Source organism: Anser anser (genome assembly GCF_964211835.1).
Source record: "Anser anser genome assembly, chromosome: 14".
NCBI lineage: Eukaryota > Metazoa > Chordata > Aves > Anseriformes > Anatidae > Anser > Anser anser.
The window spans coordinates 8254468-8273366 of NC_139735.1; the positions used below are offsets into that span (position 1 = coordinate 8254468).

An 18899-nucleotide genomic window follows, 5' to 3' on the forward strand; every position below is an offset into this window, starting at 1 on the left:
AGCCTTTCCCCTGCACCTCATCTTGCTAATATGTATGAACAAGAAATTCAACATCTTAAAAACTACAGTGGAATTAAGACTTCAGCGTCTCCCAGTGAGTACTTCATACTTCTTTAACCTAAGCAGGGCTGTGCAAGGGCAACCTGGTCAGTATCCTAATCCCCGAGACTGTCAAAAGATGCCCATTATAAAGTGTAAAAATGTAGAGCAAATATGCAGTAATAGTTCCGCAGAATACACTGCCTGCCTCCAACAGTTTATAGCTAGCAGGAAAACCCCATTAATTTTTGCCCCTATGCTTTCGCCTTCTTCCAGTCTTCCTTCTGCACATAATAGCCCTAAAGGCTTTCTCAGACTTGCGTCCAATTTGCTTTGAATTCGGTTGAATGCCTCTTTGCAAACTTGCTCACATGCCTCCAGTTGTGGTTTTACACGGGAACGATCAGCAGCTCTGCACTTTGTTTTTTCCTCAAGTGGACAACGTTTCAACTTCCTGAAACACATTTTTGCTATTCATTATTTCCTTGATCCTTCTCTTTAGCAATGCTGTTTCTTTTGCAGCATCTTTGAGAAGCGGTAACCATTCCACTTTGAGCCACCTACACAATTTTTGTTACCTCCATATCAGCTGCAAGGACTCCATTCTTAGGAATGCCCTTGAAAGCTTAGTGTTGTTGTTGTTTTCTTTTTTTTGAAATGGAATAAAATGGAAGAGTAGTTTCTACCAACTTACGAAAAAATACACAAAATTAATGTTTTAATTATTCTTTTGCTCATGAAGAGACTTAAGTAAATTATAATCATTATTGCAGAGTGGCTCTGTTAGTCATATCATGAACCAGAACTAACGTGTCTCAGGATCGAGTCCAGGGTTAGTGCTTTTGTCTTTCCAACTAGCTGATTGATAAACCAGTCGCCAATCATCTAAATATGCACCATTCTCAATATAAGACATCCTTGCTCTGCACTCACACCTTTAGTACCAAAATTTCAGTTTCACAGGAGCTCTGACTGGTTGACACAGCTTGTTAATTTGATCTGGAAAAGTCTTCTTCAGCACGTTGTTCATTCATCGAGTATTTTGTGCTTGGCCTAGAACAGAGTCCTGCTAACCCACACAGTTTTAAAATGGGACACTGACAAAATGACTTATCCAAAAATTTCTGAAAGGCAAACAGTCGAGGTTCACCACCTTATTCTTCAGTCTCCTAAACTCTATTAGGAGACAAATACCCTTTGCATCAGATGTCCACCTCTTACCTTACATTCATAAGAATTAATTTTTCCCTTCACCAGCTTGAGGCCCTCCTCTTATGGAATTAAGCCAGTTGGCATCTCCTGATCGGGTTAATTTAGCATAATTATAACAAGTTTTGCTGACAACCAGAGCTGGCAATCAGCAGTTTCCCCAGAATTTCCCCTCTAATATCTTATTACATGGAGCAAGCACGTCACATATAGCCAAAAGCACATCAGAATAGTTCAACTGACATGAGAATTATAGGTGAGGCTCACAGCACACAAAACACTAACAAGATACTAGAGAAGGGTTGCACAACACACCTGTCACTCATGCTTCTTCCACTGGCAGAAATGCTGAAATGATTTTTTCCTTAAAACCTGAGTGTTGGGACATACTGGGCTGTCGTATCTCAAGTAAAAGGGAACTGAGAAGATATTCTAACTGATCTCCGTTTCAGTGCTCCATAAAGACAGCTCTTACCACTCCAGGGAGCCAAGTCAGGCTCTGAGAATGGCTGAGGCTGGATGGGAGCTCACGAGCCCGCAGGCCAGCCATCCCACCCAGGCAGGGCCAGCAGGAGCGGGTTGCCCAGGGCCTTCTCCTCTCGGGTTCTGAAATCCACCAAGGATGGAGACTCCACACTCTTTTCATGACACCTGCCCCATCCAGGATTTGGCAACCCTCACAGTAAAAACTAATTTAAAAAAAAAGCATTTTCTTGCACATAGCAATTTCACTTGTTTTAGTTTGTGCCCACTGCCTCTTATCCTGTCAGGTTTTATGATTATTTTCTGTGTCTTGCAGGATTCTATAGCTTGGCACCTACTTTATTTTGCCATTCCATTTTCCTGTGAAGGTAGGTTACAAAGTAGAAAACCTTCTGCTATTGCATTAAGCAGCTGGACAAAGGAACTTAACCCATAAGGAAACAGTGGCTAATAGTTAACGGCCGAGTGCCCTCCTACAGCTATTCCCAGCAGGACACCCAAAATGAAATGGGCAGCGGCCACGAGAACACACCACTCAGAGTAAGTGAAATATTAAGAAGTCAGTGTTCTGGTATTAACATTCAGCATTTCATTAAAATTTTCAAATTAGCATCTCGCATTACATAAAAAAGGAAGCTTGGCAAACTAAAATCCCACAAATTGACAAACATGCATTTTTACCCAAAGCAAACGTTCTTTTGTGGAATGAGTCTGGCAAATTACAGACAAATTAACTTTCAAAATGCCAAGCCATGCTTATTTGTGGAGGATAATAGTGTTTCCTCTCCTTTCATAGGTATCATTTGTTAAACTGATTCCTCCAGGAGATCAAATAACTCTTATATCCTAAAAACGTAACAAGAGCCGTTTCATTTGTCTCGAAGCCCCAGTTTCTATTTCCTGTCCACATCCAGATGATAACTTCAAATTAAACAAACTACTTGCAACAAACCAATTTCACTATGGTTCAATACAGGAACAATTTATTTATTTAACTCACTAACAGTAAAATTACTAGAATTTTATGATCTTGTATCTGCAGTTACGTACTTAAGTTACAGTTACTTTAATTAAAAAAAAACCAACACTAGCAGTTTAAAGGCTAAGAGAACCCACTTTCTAATTAGAAATCTATTAGCACTAAGTTTTCAAGCTGTCTCAAGGAACACAAACATCAATTTGGTAGCAAGGAGACAGAAGTTATATCACAGCAGTCACCTCATTTAGACGATAAACACCTTTGAAGGGAGGGTATTTCCCCACCTCTCTTTGCATGATCATATGGACAAACAGTTAAAATAATTAAATAATCACCAAAGAGGAATAATTAGAGTTGATACCTTAATGACTGCTGTCACTTTTACTGATGGATGTATATTACCAAGCATGACGTTTATTTTTCAGAAGCAAGCAACTATGCAGAGCAGCTCCTATAAAGTCATCTAGGGCTATCAAAAGCCTTTTTCTTCTCTTTACATTCAAAATGGACTTAAAGAAACCATCAAGTGAATTGTCTCATAGAAAACACGACATATTCCTCCCAAGGATCACAAAGGGATGTATTGATGTATTTCTTCACTTAACACAAAGTTATGGCTTGAGAAGAAACAGATTAGGCTGTATGTACGTAGAATGCTTCTGAACAGCTGGAGCGTGGGGACAGCAACCAACTAGAAAAACATTTACTGTTGTGAGTGCGGACCAAGCAAACAAGAGCCACGCTCCCCAACTCCCAGTGGGTCTCATTATTACTACAACAGATTTTTAAAATGCAGGTCAGTCTCATTAAACAAGTTGAATAGACACTAATATTTCTAATTGTATCCCAAATGAGCCAGGTAATATCTATTAAGTGTGCAGGCAACATTTAACCGGTTCGGATAGGACACCAAGTGGAAGAGAGGGGGGGAGTGTACAACAGCTTTGAGGTAGTTCCCTTAGAACACACAAATACGCACTAAAGTTGCTGATGTTGTCACTTTAGTTTGATTTTAAAAGGCAAATCAAACCCATCCAAAAAGATGTGATTTAAACTAACAGTCTACAAATAACACCACTCTTACCACTCTGTAGTAACAAATATATGCCACTGGTATTTCTAATATAATTAGCTACACTTTAAACTCGTAATGAAAGCATCTCTCTCGCATGAAGATCTTCCAGCTGGAATGATCCGAAGCAGGACCATACAAGACATCTGTCTATTTCAGTTCATATCCTCTCTCACAACTTGGGGACTGAGAGCAAAGCCAAACCACGACGCACATCCCCCAGCACAGCAGCAACACAAACTTGGGAAGGTTCGGTCAGGAGCTTGAAGTAGTGATACACAACATAGATCAACAACCCTAGGAAATTTCAACCTAGAACTTAAATGTCATCTTTTGGAGCAGTATTGTGGGTAACAAACCACTAATAGCTCAGTTTCCAACATTATTTAAGTAAAGTTACCTGAAAGTGCATTATCACCAAAAAAGGTCCCAGCCTATCTTCCTGTCCTTTCCCCTATCAACACGAGCACTTGTAGTGCCACAAGCAGCTGCTTATGCAGCACCCTGCCAAACCAGTTACTAACCATAAAAGGTGGTGGCTTTGTGTCTGTGGTTTTTTAAGCTCTATCAGCAAGTTAATATAAGCAAATGCTGAACTACGACAGCAGCGTACAGAACGCAAGGACTAGAAACGGCCAGGTCTAAAAGTGGGACGCTCTTTTAGTGGAAGAAAAACCCCACCTGCCTGGGGAATTGCGTCCTAAGGGTGTAGCTCAAGCACTAAGCCTGTACCTTGTCCTCCTTCACCTCTAGCCACTCATTCTTACCCAAATACCATTCCTTCCTTTATGCCAGTACAAATATTTGTGTGACCATGGAGTTAGCTATACCAGGGAACCGATCCAGTGGAGAATTAAGTTGGCAAAAACAACTGGTTAGCCTGAAAAATATATTCTCTGATCAAGCAGAAAGTGTGCTAGTGCCAGCAGCCCGTGGCAGACAGAAGGCTGTGAAACCTCTTTTACCATCAGCCTACGCTTACACTGTGAAACTACAACCTAAGATTTCATGGCTTATACAGCGCTTTCATAATTTGCTGTAGTGCTGACAGTGTTGGAGACATCAGGGCAAGCACAAGGGGAGTTGAACACTCAGCCATGTGTTCCTATGCCCTCTGCTTACACTGCTTTTAACTGTTTTGTCTTCCCTCCCACCTCAATACTGCTTCTTCAGATGTGCCACACAAACATTTGTATGGCAAACGAGTCTAGGGAACTCATCTAACTTAGAAACAACCTACAAAGTCCTTCTGGGAAAGAGAAAGTTTCTAATCAGATCCGTTTCTCTAAGCAGTTCACTGCACAGCAACCCAAACTACTATACTTACAAGGCACAAGATGCAGAAGTAAATAAGTAATGAATACTTTTTCCTAACACCTACAAAAATAAAAAGTATTCAGGAAACCACAGACTACACAGCTTTCTGGAAAGTGAACCACCAACCTGTAACAGCTTCATATAACCACAGCTGAACAACACATGTAGGTTAAGAAATAAACCACGCCCAAGCTTGAATTGGGTCTTATTTTTCAGAGAGGCAGAACAAAGGGTCTGTTTTGTCAAGAACAAGTTAGGTTCCCCTACACCATTACTCTTTCTGAATAGACTACAGAAAAAAGTCTTGGCTATATTCCAGCTGTCTATTCCAAATGGAACAGGTAAGAAAAAGGCTCATGCTCTAAACTGAGCACGCTACCAGTGCTTGTCTATAACTGGACCTATGTCAGGAAGACCAGGCACTCTGTAAGAGCTGGAAAAGAGACTAATTAAAGGGAATAGCTGTACTCCTTTTTCCCAAAGACAACAAGCCTCAGTTTAGGCTCTCTACCTTCCTCTCTCCACCTTTTTCTTTTAAAATGCTTTCTTAACATTAGTTCAGAACACACAGCAGTAATTTGGAAGTTAAGTTCCACATCAAGTGCATGTAAATATCTGAAACGTACTTAAAGCAACAGGTCACGTTACAGATGAGTTTTCCAGTTTCAAATGGGTCATCTTGTACCATGACTTGTGGACAAGCTGTATCCCAAACTTAAGAATGAACCAGTGAGGGAAATCCCAAGAATTCCACAAAGAAGCATGCGTTCAGTCCTTAAGAACACCACATTGTTGTGTCCTGAACTACCAGCCTGCAAGGCAACGTTCCACTCCTTCTCCAGCATCTCATCTTTCTGTTTTTACAGAACCTTACCATTCTCACATAAATACAGAAATTTATTTAAAACTTGAAATAAAGGGACGCATATGTGAGATACAAGAATCAGATCAAAATTTCAAGATTGCCTTTTAGGCCCACTGCAATGCTGATCTTACACCCTCTGATAGGCAAGCCTGATAAAAGATGGCTGTGGTGTGTTCCACATCTACACCGTGCTTTGGAAGTACCCTGGATAAAAATAAATACGCAAATCAAAAACATTTTATAATATACTAACTGGCAACATGACCGAGAGATGTTAGTACAGAACTGAGCTGAGCACCTCAATCCTTTTGACTGGAATTGCACATTGAGGTAGGTAGGGCTTTACCTTTGACTAGCTTAACTTGCCTACCAAGCAGAAGCTTAGCTTTATTTCTGGAAAGGCAATGCAAAATTATGTTTTAAAAATACCTGAAGTACACAGAAGTTCTCAAGCACGTACACATCATTTAGATTCCCTAAAAGCACAGAAGACCAACCCCTCACCTAGCATCAGGTAACACAACACTAAGGGCTGTTACCTTCTACAGGGTGTGGAAGGGCAAGGCTACATTTGAACAATGGCCTCGCTTTAAGGAGCAGGTTGACGAAACCCATATATTCGATCACAATTACCTTCCGCTAACTCTTAGTATACACTTCAGCTTGTAGTACTTGCTTATTTTTGATTACTCCACTAATTGAATATTCAAGCAGAATGACATACCTATGTACATGAGGTAACGGAGCATGCCACTTGCAGAGATGCTTATCACCAATGCTAAATTACATGGCCCAAAGACTACAACTATTTTTATTCCTTGTTTGTAAAAAGCAGTAACGGTTTTTGTAAATTTTTAAAGGAAGGAGGAAAGCCCTAAGAACGAAGTGCTATGACAACCACTTGGCAGGCACAGCCACACACTGATGCAGAGCCAGAAGATATTAAACACGATCTTCCTTTGCATTCCCAAGACCTCTCTCTCTCTGGTAACCAGGCAGAGGACAAGTCCTTATGGGGCTGGAGATAATAATCATCACCTTGCTTGCAATAATGACACTAAATGCCGTTCTTAAAGCAGTTATCAGCAGGACATCTCTTAAGCAGCAATAGGAGGATAACTCATGCAGGGAGGGTTAACTGTCCCTTACATAAAACAAGGGAAGCGTTCAGTGCTCTCAAGACCTCGCTTATGCAAACCAAAATAATTCTCAAGTATAAAGAAAACTAAATGATCCTGGAACTGGAGCAAGGGAGTTTACAGGAAGGTCAGACAGCAACGGACTAGTGTTAGACAATTATTTACCCTTGCACTGGCTATATCATATGACAGATCATTTACCATAATACCTGCTATTACTAAACCAGCCAACGGTACTTGATTACAGGAGAGCTCAATAGTCTATGTGGACAAATCCACGGACCATTAGAAAATTACCTGTAAACACAAACAATTACAGGCACATTGGAAAAAAAAGGAAATTAGTTAGGCAAGAGGATTTAACCCTCCCCAAGCTGAAAACAAGTAGGATCCTACTTACATATTGGTCAAACACGATCATACTACAGATTTGACTGTAAGGCATGTGATTGTAGGGTAACTTACCGCTATTTATTTACCTACCAAACTAATAAAGTATAATGCAGACATAACATGAGCCAGCAGACAGCGGCATGAAACTGGGACTCAACAAATCCAGAGTTTATACCATTATCAACTCACTGTTAGTTTGGCACAACTACTCTTTTAGTTTTCCTTATCTGTGAAGCAGGAGTAATCCAGAAACCTCTACTCCTCAGCTGAAGCACAATGCCTGATTTATTTGCACTACTTTAGGCTACAACAGCTAAGAACTGCAATGAATATCAAAGCAGTAATTCACTCCATTTTACCAAGATTTTGCCCTTGTTTTTACAACTTGTACAATTAACAGCACTAAGGAAAACACTCTGTTCATTAACTAGCAGAACTTTTCCCCTAGCCTGCTGTTTTGGAGCTGATGACAGCAGCTCCTTCAGCCCTTCCTTTTCCACTTGTGTTAAAGATCCTTGCACAGATGTAACATCAGAACAAGTAGTAGAGGACCCTAGTGCCTACCTCTACAAATTCAAGGGTTATAAATGCTTCAAGTATTTAGTATCTGTACAAACATTACAATTAGTTCTAAACAAGTTCTAAGCAAGGCAATTTACTCTCCATTTAAAGACAGTTTACAATATTATACTTGGGCAATTTGTCAGGCTTGCAAAATGAATGAAAACATAGCTCTGTAACACTTCCACTCCCACTCCACAACAGGAGGGAGTGCCAACACATTCCTGCTCTGCCACTAGCAAGGTGTGGCTAAGAGCAGTAACTGCAGAGCAGTTAGGACTCAACTATGGGGACAAACAACTGAACTAGAAGAGGGAGATGGAAAAAAATAATAAAACCAGAAGGATGGCAGCTATTATGTTCCTAACACTGGCAAGAAATTCACAGACTTTCCTTAAATATATATCCAAGAAGCTCAAAAACCTCAGTGACAACGTTCTCACCTTCCTTAACAGATCTGTATAATCCAGATGTTCACTGAAATTTATCACCTTCACCAAATTTTTATTTAGACTGTTTCTCACCTTTTGATGTGTGGAAGGTGTTTAAAATGAGCTCTCATTCTAGGGTCATGCATTTAACAAAAGCTTAGAACAGTAAAGAAATTTCAGAGAAAGTGGCTGTCCCTTGTGTCACGATGTGATTTTACAATCTAGTCTCAAGGGACAAAAGGTTTTTCATCCTGCTTACTGCATGTCCTACCTGTCTGTGACAGAAACTAGTTAGAAAAAATCTTAAGTTACAATCACATCTCTACTAATAGAGGCACATTATTTCTATGAGAAGTCCAGTTCCCCAGGTCTTCCTAACCTTTTTAAAAGTGGGAGTGAAGTTTCCCTTTCTCCACTCACAGGGAAGAAAAAGGAATTCAAGGAAGTTAGAGACAAACACGGTGGCCTATCTTTCAAACTTGGCCCCAAGGTGAAGCTAAGACCTTTCTGCTCCTGCCAAGCTAAAAAATTGTTTTGAAAGGGTTCCTTAATATTCCTTGATTTCTTTAAAAAAAATTCCACGGAGCTTTCTTTGTAAAACTCCCCTAGAAATTTTACCAGGACCACAAAACACAGCACATACTTGTCTAACAAGATTAAAAAAGGAAGTTGCCAAGTTGCATAATACTCGCTATTTCCATATCCAGGACTTCAGAATTAGATCTCAGTGACTGCAGCTCCTTTTGACAATACAGCTATTTACACACACTAGGGAGATACCTGGTCGGGCCTTTGCTGGTTGGATTACCAAAGCACTGATGTGTTTACACCAATAAAAACACACCTTTTCTAGTGTAAGCTGCTTCTACACACTACCAGCCAGGCCACGGGTCCTAAGCCTCACACAGCTCACAAGCAGTTCCTATATAACACTTACCCCAAGTTGCATCACAGCCACAGCGCTGTTTCAGAGCCGTTTCAGGAGGTAACCTGAACCCAGTGCCATAGGAGCAGCAGAACATCCAGGGGTAACGTTATCCATCAGAGATAAAGCTGCAAAACCCATCACGCAACAGAGCAGCAGGGTAGCTGGTGGCCAGCATACTTCCCACATGCAAATATTCTTAGAGCTCATGCTCCTACCAGCTATGTGAAGTATGCGATGTGTGCTTCTGCGCTCTGCCATATTAAGATGTTGGTATGCAGCTTATTAGGTCAGAAAAAACTGGCTGCCTTCTGCATACAGCGTTCAGGCTACAACGGCTGCACATTTCTACCACAAACAGCAAAAGTCTGTGACACCACAGAATCCATCAAACTCTACTACATGACCTCAGCAGTGACTAAGACTGCTACCTGACTCACTAATTTTACATCGAGCACCACCCTGGACTTTTACTGAGCCATCAGAAACCTGTCATTTTAATGGAGCTTACAGTTACAGAGGGAGCGAATTGACCATGGAGGGCTGCATTTGTGCAGTTTGCTTTCCAGTTCAGCTTTTATCTACTGGGGAGAAAACTCATACAAGTGAACACTTAAAAAAAGTGAAAAACTGCCTTTAAAGTTAATTTATTCACATAATAATGTGTAACACAGCTTATTCTAGAGGAAGTAAAGTTTATACCTGCACCATCTAAACTGCAAGCTAACCAGACAAACTCAATCTAACTCCACACACTTGAAGAATTCCTGTGCATGTTACAATACCTGGGAAGAAACTGGAGAGTGGAAAAAGGTTGGCATTTATTTAGAATAAAACTTAGGACAAGCAAGTTTTACCAGGCACAGAGAAGCTTTATTAGTTATTTGGTTTAAGCCTCAAACTTCTTCACAACACCCAATTGGAAATGAAGCATTACTGCTTGATCATAGCTAATCAAGCCACATAAAACTGAAGAGGGTGGACTTACACTAGAAACTAAGAACCGTGACACTGCAAACAGGAGAACAAGACTTAAAGCATCTTGTCACATCTTAGAACGGTAAATCTAATGCTCTATCATAGTCTAAATTTCAAATAATAGGACCACCATTCAATATCAAAAATAACTGTCTTATGCACAAGAGGATGCAGATCCACACTTTTACGCTTTCAGGAAACACTACAAGGAAAGTAACGAAGGTAATTCTAGGTTCCAATTTGTAGGTTTAAAGCTATCAAGAAGTTTAATAGTTTATTTACCATTTTAAAGTATTTTTTTTTTAAGTAGGAAGCAGACATTGCCAAAAATTAATAGTAGCTTAATTGTGCATCATGGCTTACTGAAATTTCAGACACTGAAAAACGTTTCATACGTGTCCTCCACCTTGAGATCTCTGATCTAAGCAAGCTCTCAGCCACCTAAAGACCAAGTAAAGCTAAGAGACAGACGAGCAAGTTGAAATACTAAGATGATACGTGTCAGCTGAATGCGAAATCAAGGTGTAGAGCTAACATGCCCCACAAAGATAGTGGTTTGCAGCAGCAAAATTTCAGGCTATTTGCCCGTTTTTCAAAAAACCCATATAATCATATTCCTTTTTTAAGGAAAGGGACGTTCTAGTTAAAGTTCAGTATGTTCCTGCCACAGCATCAGCAGTTATTTATGAGGCGGACAGCATTACTTCGCCTCTCTCTGTAGAGGATTTTGTAAGTTGTGGCCTTAAGACAGAAGACATTATGACAAATCTGCACTGCACACAATGGGACTATTGATTTCGATGTCTCTAAATACTGTTTACTCTCCAGGCACTGCACTTCCCTCCTCCCTCCCCCCTCTTTTAAATACACAATCTGTTTTATTTGAATAATGTTATTCCCTGAAATTGAAGTTTATTCAAAAAACATTTTATCTGAGATATTCACTTCCTGCACTTGGTTTGAAAATTAAACGTCTTTTCCAGTACAGATTTTGATGCACAATTCGACTTAATAACTTACAAAATATCCTTAGAAGGAAATGTTTTAATTACAGTGACAGTGTTACCAATGCCACACTGATCATTAATACTACACAAATAAAAGTACACAGTCAAAATTTAACGTTCCCTGGAAGCGCCCTTTTAAATCCTGGAACTTAAGATGGGCCTATTTGGGTTCTCCTACCTACACAATGTCACATTAGTACAATTACCACTCTACTTTAGCAACAGCTAACTTTTTTTGGCAGGAAGCTGATAACAGGAGGAAAAAAAAAAAAAGAAGTAAGCCACCTCCTCAAGAGAAGTCCTGGCCTGGAAAAGCCTCAGTCTGGTACACAGCATCCTAAGCTAAACACCTGATTATCATGAATAAGCTGCCATTTCTTTTCAGTTTGCTGCCTTTAAGGTTTTTATAGAGAGCAGGTCAGTTTAAGAACTCTTTGGAGAAACAGAAGTTTTTAAAAAGTTCAGAACGGAACCTCAATTTTGAAAGACTTACCCTTTGACCCCTGAGGCTAGACACAATTATTAGAGCACACAATCTCCTCCTATATACACACTAAGTTATGACCTTCATCACGTTATTCCTCTAAGAAGTTCACAATTCATGGAAAAGTGCTTCAAGTTTGACCCTAAAGACATATTACTTAAGTAGGCAAAATCTAATCTTTATTAAGTCCTCCACTATAGTATTTTTTTTTTGCTCATGCCAGAATTTAAGGAGTAGCATAGAAACACAGCAGTAACGTCACGCTCTCTAACAGCAACGCCGTGATCACAGTAACCACCACAGCAGCCAAGTCCGAAGGCGGCTCTAATCCAGGAAATAAACTTGCAAATACCCGAGCAATTTCAAAGTTTAAGGGCTGGGGTAGATCATTGCTTTCCTCTACCCCACTCCACCTCTAAAACCAGGGGTGGCGAACCAACGGCGACCGCAGCAGGGACCTGTCCTTTGGAAGGAGGAAAGAGACTGGGAGAGACGTGGCAGCTCTGGGAGCGCTCTGAAAACCTCCTGCTGCCGTACAGGTGGTTGGCTCCTTGCAGCCCTCCTTCCTCTGGATGTGAACCGTCCGTTTCTTGGAAGGGGCCCAGGCAGGAGCCCATCCACCCGAGCCAGCCCCCACGGGCTCCCCAACCCCCCCCAGCCCCCCTAGCAGAGAAGGGGGCACCCCTAGATGCGACGCAGCCCGCAGGGAGCCTGCTGGGCCCTGCCGAGGGCCAGGCACAGCGGGAAGGCCCCGGGCTGCCCAGGGAGCGGCCCCCGCCCGGTTTGAGGGGCCGAGGCCGGGCCGGGGCGGGGGGGCAGGCAGCGGGCTGCTACCCAAGGCCCCGGGCAGGGGCCGAGGCGAGCAGGGGGCGGCCGGGAGGGCGCCACCTCAGCGGGGGAGGCGCCGCGGCCATGTTGGGAGGCGGCCGGGGGCAGCGCGGGCACCGCTGAGGGGCCACGACCGAGCCCTCCCCCCGCCCCCCCCCCCGCTTTTCCCCCCGCCCCGGGCCCGCCGTACTCACGCCTTGTCCACCAGCTCCCGCACTTTCCACATGTTGAGCATGGCGCCCACCGCCCGGGCACCTCCTCGGCCTCGCTGCCCTCCTCCTTCGCCGCCGCCGCCGCCGGCCCCAGGAGGCTCCGCTCAGCCGCGCTCCGGGCAGCCCCCGCCGCCGAGCCAGGCCCGCTCCGGCTCGCAGCCGCCTCTGGAGCCCGGGGACGCGGCGCCGCTCCCGGAAATGGAGGGCCCGGCGGTGGCGCTGCCTGCCGGGAGCTGTAGTCTTCCCATCGGGGTGCGGTGTGAGGGGGAGGTCCGGCTGCTCCGCAATGCCTGCTGGAGGCTTTAGTCTCTTTAGGAGCTTGGGCTTTGCGCGCAAGGGTTTTGGGGAGTTGTAGTCCCGCTGGTTGTCCCTCAGGAGGCAGTTGGTGTAGCCTCAGCTCGCCGCCTCACCTCAGCTCGCCTCCAAGTGCCACAAGCTTTGTCACACGCTGTGGAGGAACAGAGGGTTTGTGCCCTCCTCGGCTTGTGGTGCAGCCACAGCCCTGTTCTGACCCAGCCTTAAAACCACCACAGCACCTAACCTGTGGTTAGCTCCTTGCCCCACCGCCTTCTCCCTCACAAGAGGGAGATTGCACCGTGCGGACAGCTGGCCGAACCACCAAACGCAGCCATAAGAGTCGCGCCTGACTGGAATATGGCGCTGTTGTAAGGAGTTCGTTGAAGGGCAGCATTCCATCTTTACAACTGTTTGTTTACTGGTCGTGGTTTACAGCCTGATGCGGATGTTGCCCAGACATCCAGGACGCCCCCTGAGGGCCTACAGGGCTCTGTAAGAGGTGTGACACAGCAAAGCGGGCAAAAGGGTGAGGTGCAGGCACCGGCTGGGGCACAGCACCGCCAGGAACCTTGTCCCCGCTCCTCCAGCAAGACCAAGCCAATTGACAAAAAGCCAGGGGAAAGAATCGTAGACATTAAAGCTGCCACAGAAGGATATTAACTGATTTAACATACTTCTCACCAAGCATTGCAAGATCATCTTCAAATACTGTCTGTGCATGGTGTTGAACAGGAATTGCAGCTCCCTGAGTGTCATCAAAACAGTGAATTCAGTCAAGTGATTTTATAATAATCAGGATTGACAGACTGTTTTGTTACATACATTTACTGTTGTTCCCTATCAGCTTGTTTTCAATGTGAGTTTTGAACGAGCAGTCATGAAGGAAGATTTTTTTTCTCAGGAGAGGTGGAAGTCTGTTGGCTAGTTCTTTGCAAGTCACAAGACACAAAGAGAGTGCCTGGGTACCATGGTCAGTCCATAACATATTCTTGATGTATCTTTCTTGTTTGTGTGCTTGTGTTATAAATGAATGTGTTTTGCCTCAGGATAATGTATATCTGTAAACTTTTACCTAAAGGCAACATGTATCTGTAAATGTTTGCCTTTTGATTGTTTGGTTAGAGTGACCACAAAAGGCATGAGAAAGACCGGTTGCAATTTACTGGTCAAGTAACAGTCACCTCTTTTTATAGTTGGTATTTCTTTGAACTAATCGGGAATGCTAAACAGCTGATCACCTGCCCATTTTCTGATATCCCACTATCTCTTTTTACCAAGGTACTTTCCCAGCTTGTCTTCTGAAAACCTCAGTGAAAGCTCAGGGAAATCTGTTTGAATAAACATCCCAAATCAATCATCAGATCCAGTCCGCACACTAACAGTGAGTGCTATATGTTTATGTAAATTATGTATGAACAGGTGAATGTCGGTGGATTAGTCCCCAGGTATATCTTTGCCATTTTTAACTTCCTGTGTCTATGGGACTTAGTTAGTTCTGGAGTATTCGTCTTAAAACTTTCATTTAGGAGCACTGGATGTACTTTGCTTTTATGAATTTGACTGATTACTTTTTGAATCCTCTTAGATTAGTTTACCCAACACCTTGTAGCAATAACATTCCGTATTAAACTGTTTTGTGTTTTGTGTTGTACGAAAAAATACTTCCTCTTATGTGCTTTAAACCATCTGCTTAAAAGTATTACTAGTCCAAACATCATGGGAAATGGTGTATAATAATTTTGTGTTACTCCTTTCAATGTCAGTTGTGAATGTAGAAATCTTTAGATTTCTTACTACATTGTTTTCTTTACTATGCCTAAGACTTGTGGTATACTTATTTTCTCCTTGTTCAGAAGTTGTGCCATAGCTTTGGAATTCTACTCTATCTTTTTCAAACATGAAGGGAGGAACAAGCACTGAATACAGTATTGAAGACACGGAATGGCCTACTTAAGTTTTATGTTTTTTTCTTGGTTCCCTTCATAAGAGTTCTTAACACTGTCTGCCTTTTTGAATGTCACTGAACACTGAGCTGGTATTTTAATCTGCAGCACATCTATCATCTGTCTGTGGTTGTTGTTTAACTGAACTCAGCACCAGTTTTGCTGTCCGCACTGCTACGTGCCCTTCCATCATGGACTGGGAAGAGGGCGATCCTTAATTTCATATTGTAACACCTGGCAAAGCAAGCTAAGGGAGGACTCCTGTTCTTTGTTATCCACCCTTCATTTTTTCTGTAATTAAACTGAGGATGTTGGTCCTGGGATTAGGAAAAAGCACTTATGATTTCTGTTTAAAGAAGAAATAATATAAAGTATTGCAATTGGAGCTTGCAAAAGCACGGCCTTTCTGATTTGCTAGAAATGATGTTATTTTTAAATTTGGCTTCAGTCCATATTGGATCAAAACCAAATTTCTAAATACATTTCTGATGAACTGCAAGTTCCCCAGATTCTGCTGCGGTGCTCTGAAATTGATGTTCTTGTCAGTGCAGTGGTTTCCTTGAGCAGCCGCAAGCAGCTTCCAGAGTTCTACGTGCTGGAACAGGCCTGCCAACTCATGATGGGCCGCAAGAGGCAGCTTTCAGGGTCCAGACTCTAGCCACACCTGAAGGTGCACATTACCCAACATCAGACAACCTCTTCCTCCCTTTTGCTCATCAGGGTTGACATTTAGACTGAAACAGGAGTCAGAAAGCCATCGGAATTTGGTTGATTTATGTGTTTGTTTTTTTTATAAATCTTTGTTTCCTTGAGAAAAAAAAATGCAACCTGGTCTAATCATACATTTTAGAAAAAGAGAAGAGTAAGGAGGAGGTATTTTAGATTCAGGCATAGGAGAATAATAGTACATGCAGAAGAGAGAATGAAGCTGGAATTTAACGGCAGTTAAGATGAAGGTGCAGATCTTTTAAGCATTACTAGCTGTGCCTGGATGCAGTAATGGGGCAAGGAGAGACGACTGGCATTTATTGTCAATTTTAGGGTACAGTAAAAAGCAGGTCTTTATGTAAGATTGAATACAACATGACTGACAGTAATTTTGCCATCCCCATTCTGTCAGCTACTGATAAAGTGCATGAGCATATGTATAATTTCTGAATGATGTGAAGACACTTTCTGATGCATAAGTAGTTTCTTTAAAAGAGAGATCTGATCGGTGTAGATCGAGGGTAATGCAGTTTCAAAGCAATGCAATATTCAGCATAACAGGTAGTAGTTGTAGCATATATCATGTAGAGGAAATGTACTTTATTATAATTTGAGCCATCAATTACAGGAGAAGCAGTTAGAGAAATTGAACTAATTTGAACACTGCAATAGAGTTTGCACCTGGCTATTCCAGAAGTTAATATGGGCCATTTGGTGCACAAAAAGTCGTGCACATTCTAAATGCCTGGAGAGCAATATTGGTTTTAATTTCAACCATATTAATGTGCAGTAGAGATATGTCCAAGTCAGTGATTAATTTACAATTAAACTGAGGGGGGAAAAAAAAAAAAAGAAGAAGGAATGTCAAGAAAAAACACATTGGGGCTGGGTGTTGTGGTTTAACCCGGCTGGCAGCTAAACACCACACAGCCGTTCGCTCACCCTCCCCCCTCCCTCTCTGGGATGGGGGAGAGAAACGGGAAAGGAAGCCTGTGAGTTGAGATAAAGACAGTTTATTAAGACAGGAAAATAATAATAACAATAATAATAATAATAGTGATAATGGTAATAGTATTAAAAATAATAATGTGTAAGAAAACAAGTGATGCACAATGCAATTGCTCACCACCCGCTGACCGATGCCCAGCCTATTCCCGAGCAGCCGGCCCCCCCACCCCGGCCAGCCACCCCTATATATTGTTTAGCATGACGTCAGATGGTATGGAATACCCCTTTGGCCAGTTTGGGTCAGCTGTCCTGGGTCTGTCCCCTCCCAGCTCCTGCTGCACCCCCAGCCTGCTCGCTGGCAGGACAGAGCGAGAAGCCGAAAAGTCCTTGGCCTGGTGTAAACACTGCTCTGCAACAATTAAAACATCAGCATGTTATCAGCGCTCTTCTCATCCTAATCCAAAACATAGCACCCTACCAGCTACTATGAGCTACTTAACTCTGTCCTAACTGGAACCAGGACACTGGGAAAGGAGGCAATGGCAGAGACCAACTTTTCATTTGAAGCAGTATTTGTTTCCATGATTTCATAAAGATCCACTTTTTACCCACTTATACATCTGAAGTCTGAATTTCATAAAGTGTATTTGTTTTAAGTATTAGTCAGTAGGGCAGAAGTAACACTGAACTAACATTCCCTGTTTGTAGTCTGGTTAGTGTACCAGACATTTCTGAACAATTGCAGCTTCTCCAAACCCAGATTTCTGCCTTTCTGTAACACATCCCATACACACAAACACGTCATGTTACAAACAGAAGATCACTACACGGGCTGTTACAGAGTAGTTCTGCCTCTGGTAAAAAGTGTCAAAATGCTCCAGTCACTGCTGTGGTCTGAAAATTGCCTGTAAAGCTTCTACCACTCAGTACCTGAGCTCATATCACATTCAAGGACAAGGGGAGAGTCTTGGGGCGCAGGCAGAAACAGGGGATATTGGCAGTGAATTCTCCCTGTGGAAAGCGTGGGGAGGGTAATAAGGAGAATCTGGTAGCGATGTATGCTGTTCCAGCCATATCCCTCCTGACATAGTCCTCTTTCTGCCTACCGGTGGTACATCCATTTACCAACAGACTTGCATGCCCAGGACCTATCTGATTCACTATAAAGGAATATAATGGAGGTAGCAAACTTCAGAGTTTTCAAGAAGTGAAAAAAATCCTATTTTAAGGTTTAGAGCTGTCTACAACTGCTCATGTTGTGCTTGTGGAATAGTGGGAGTGCAAGGCAGAGGTAGTGACTTGTCTCAGAAGCTGGGAGGACAACTCTGCCACTCTGACAGTTTCTTCTGCCACAATAACACTGGCATTTTTTTTTGCGGAAAGTCCCTGCAGAGAGGCTGTATCGAATGTTAACATCAGTCAGAGTTCAGCCTAGTCCTGCCTTATTTCCTAGCCTGCAGAAATGAAGGTTGATGCCCTACTGTGGCCACATGGATTTCACCCAGTTTCCTCACAGTCTTTTGAAAGAGTTGAACCGTTTCGCTTAGATGAGGCAGAGGTGGTTAGTTCTCAAAGGGAATTACATAGTTATGCAAAATTCTTACAAGTTTCCTGAAAGCAGGTGACAGAATGAGGGACACCTTATTATTACTGCTCCTGGAAAAGGAATGCAAGCTGAGCTCAGCCCTTGATAGAAAGCATTTAAGGTCACGGTTCACTTCTCAGTATTCTCCATTGCCCAGCGAGCACCAAATTCTTGCTTTTCCTGTACCCATGGCATTCGTGATGTTACTGTCTGTTGTGGATTCTCTGATGTCTAGAAAGAGGTGAATTCCTGTTGCCAATATATTACCATTTAATTGTTAAACAAACCAACAGAGAGATAAATGTCCCCAGGGAAGCAGTCATCATTAGTTCCACTTTTTTACAGAGCTACTTGGGACTTTTTGGTTTCCTATTTTTTTACTCCCACATTAGCAGCGTGGGCATGGCTCTGAATTAGGAGGAAAATGTGGGGCTTGAGGATTTCCAACTGATGGCTGATAATAGATGTTCTGAGCTATCCCTCATGACAATGATAT

General features: G+C 42.5%; 1 protein-coding gene across 2 annotated transcripts in view; it reads right to left on the reverse strand.

The window, feature by feature from the left end:
• CLINT1 (clathrin interactor 1) overlaps nucleotides 1-13136 on the reverse strand; it is a 47910-nt gene extending 34774 nt beyond the window's left edge. For both annotated transcript variants that reach the window (XM_083799026.1, XM_083799025.1), the window contains exon 1: nucleotides 12905-13136. In XM_083799026.1, the coding sequence (XP_083655152.1) occupies nucleotides 12905-12945 (41 nt within the window). In that variant the 5' untranslated portion in view covers nucleotides 12946-13136. The remainder of the gene's footprint in view (nucleotides 1-12904) is intronic.
• Nucleotides 13137-18899: the final 5763 nt, after the last annotated feature.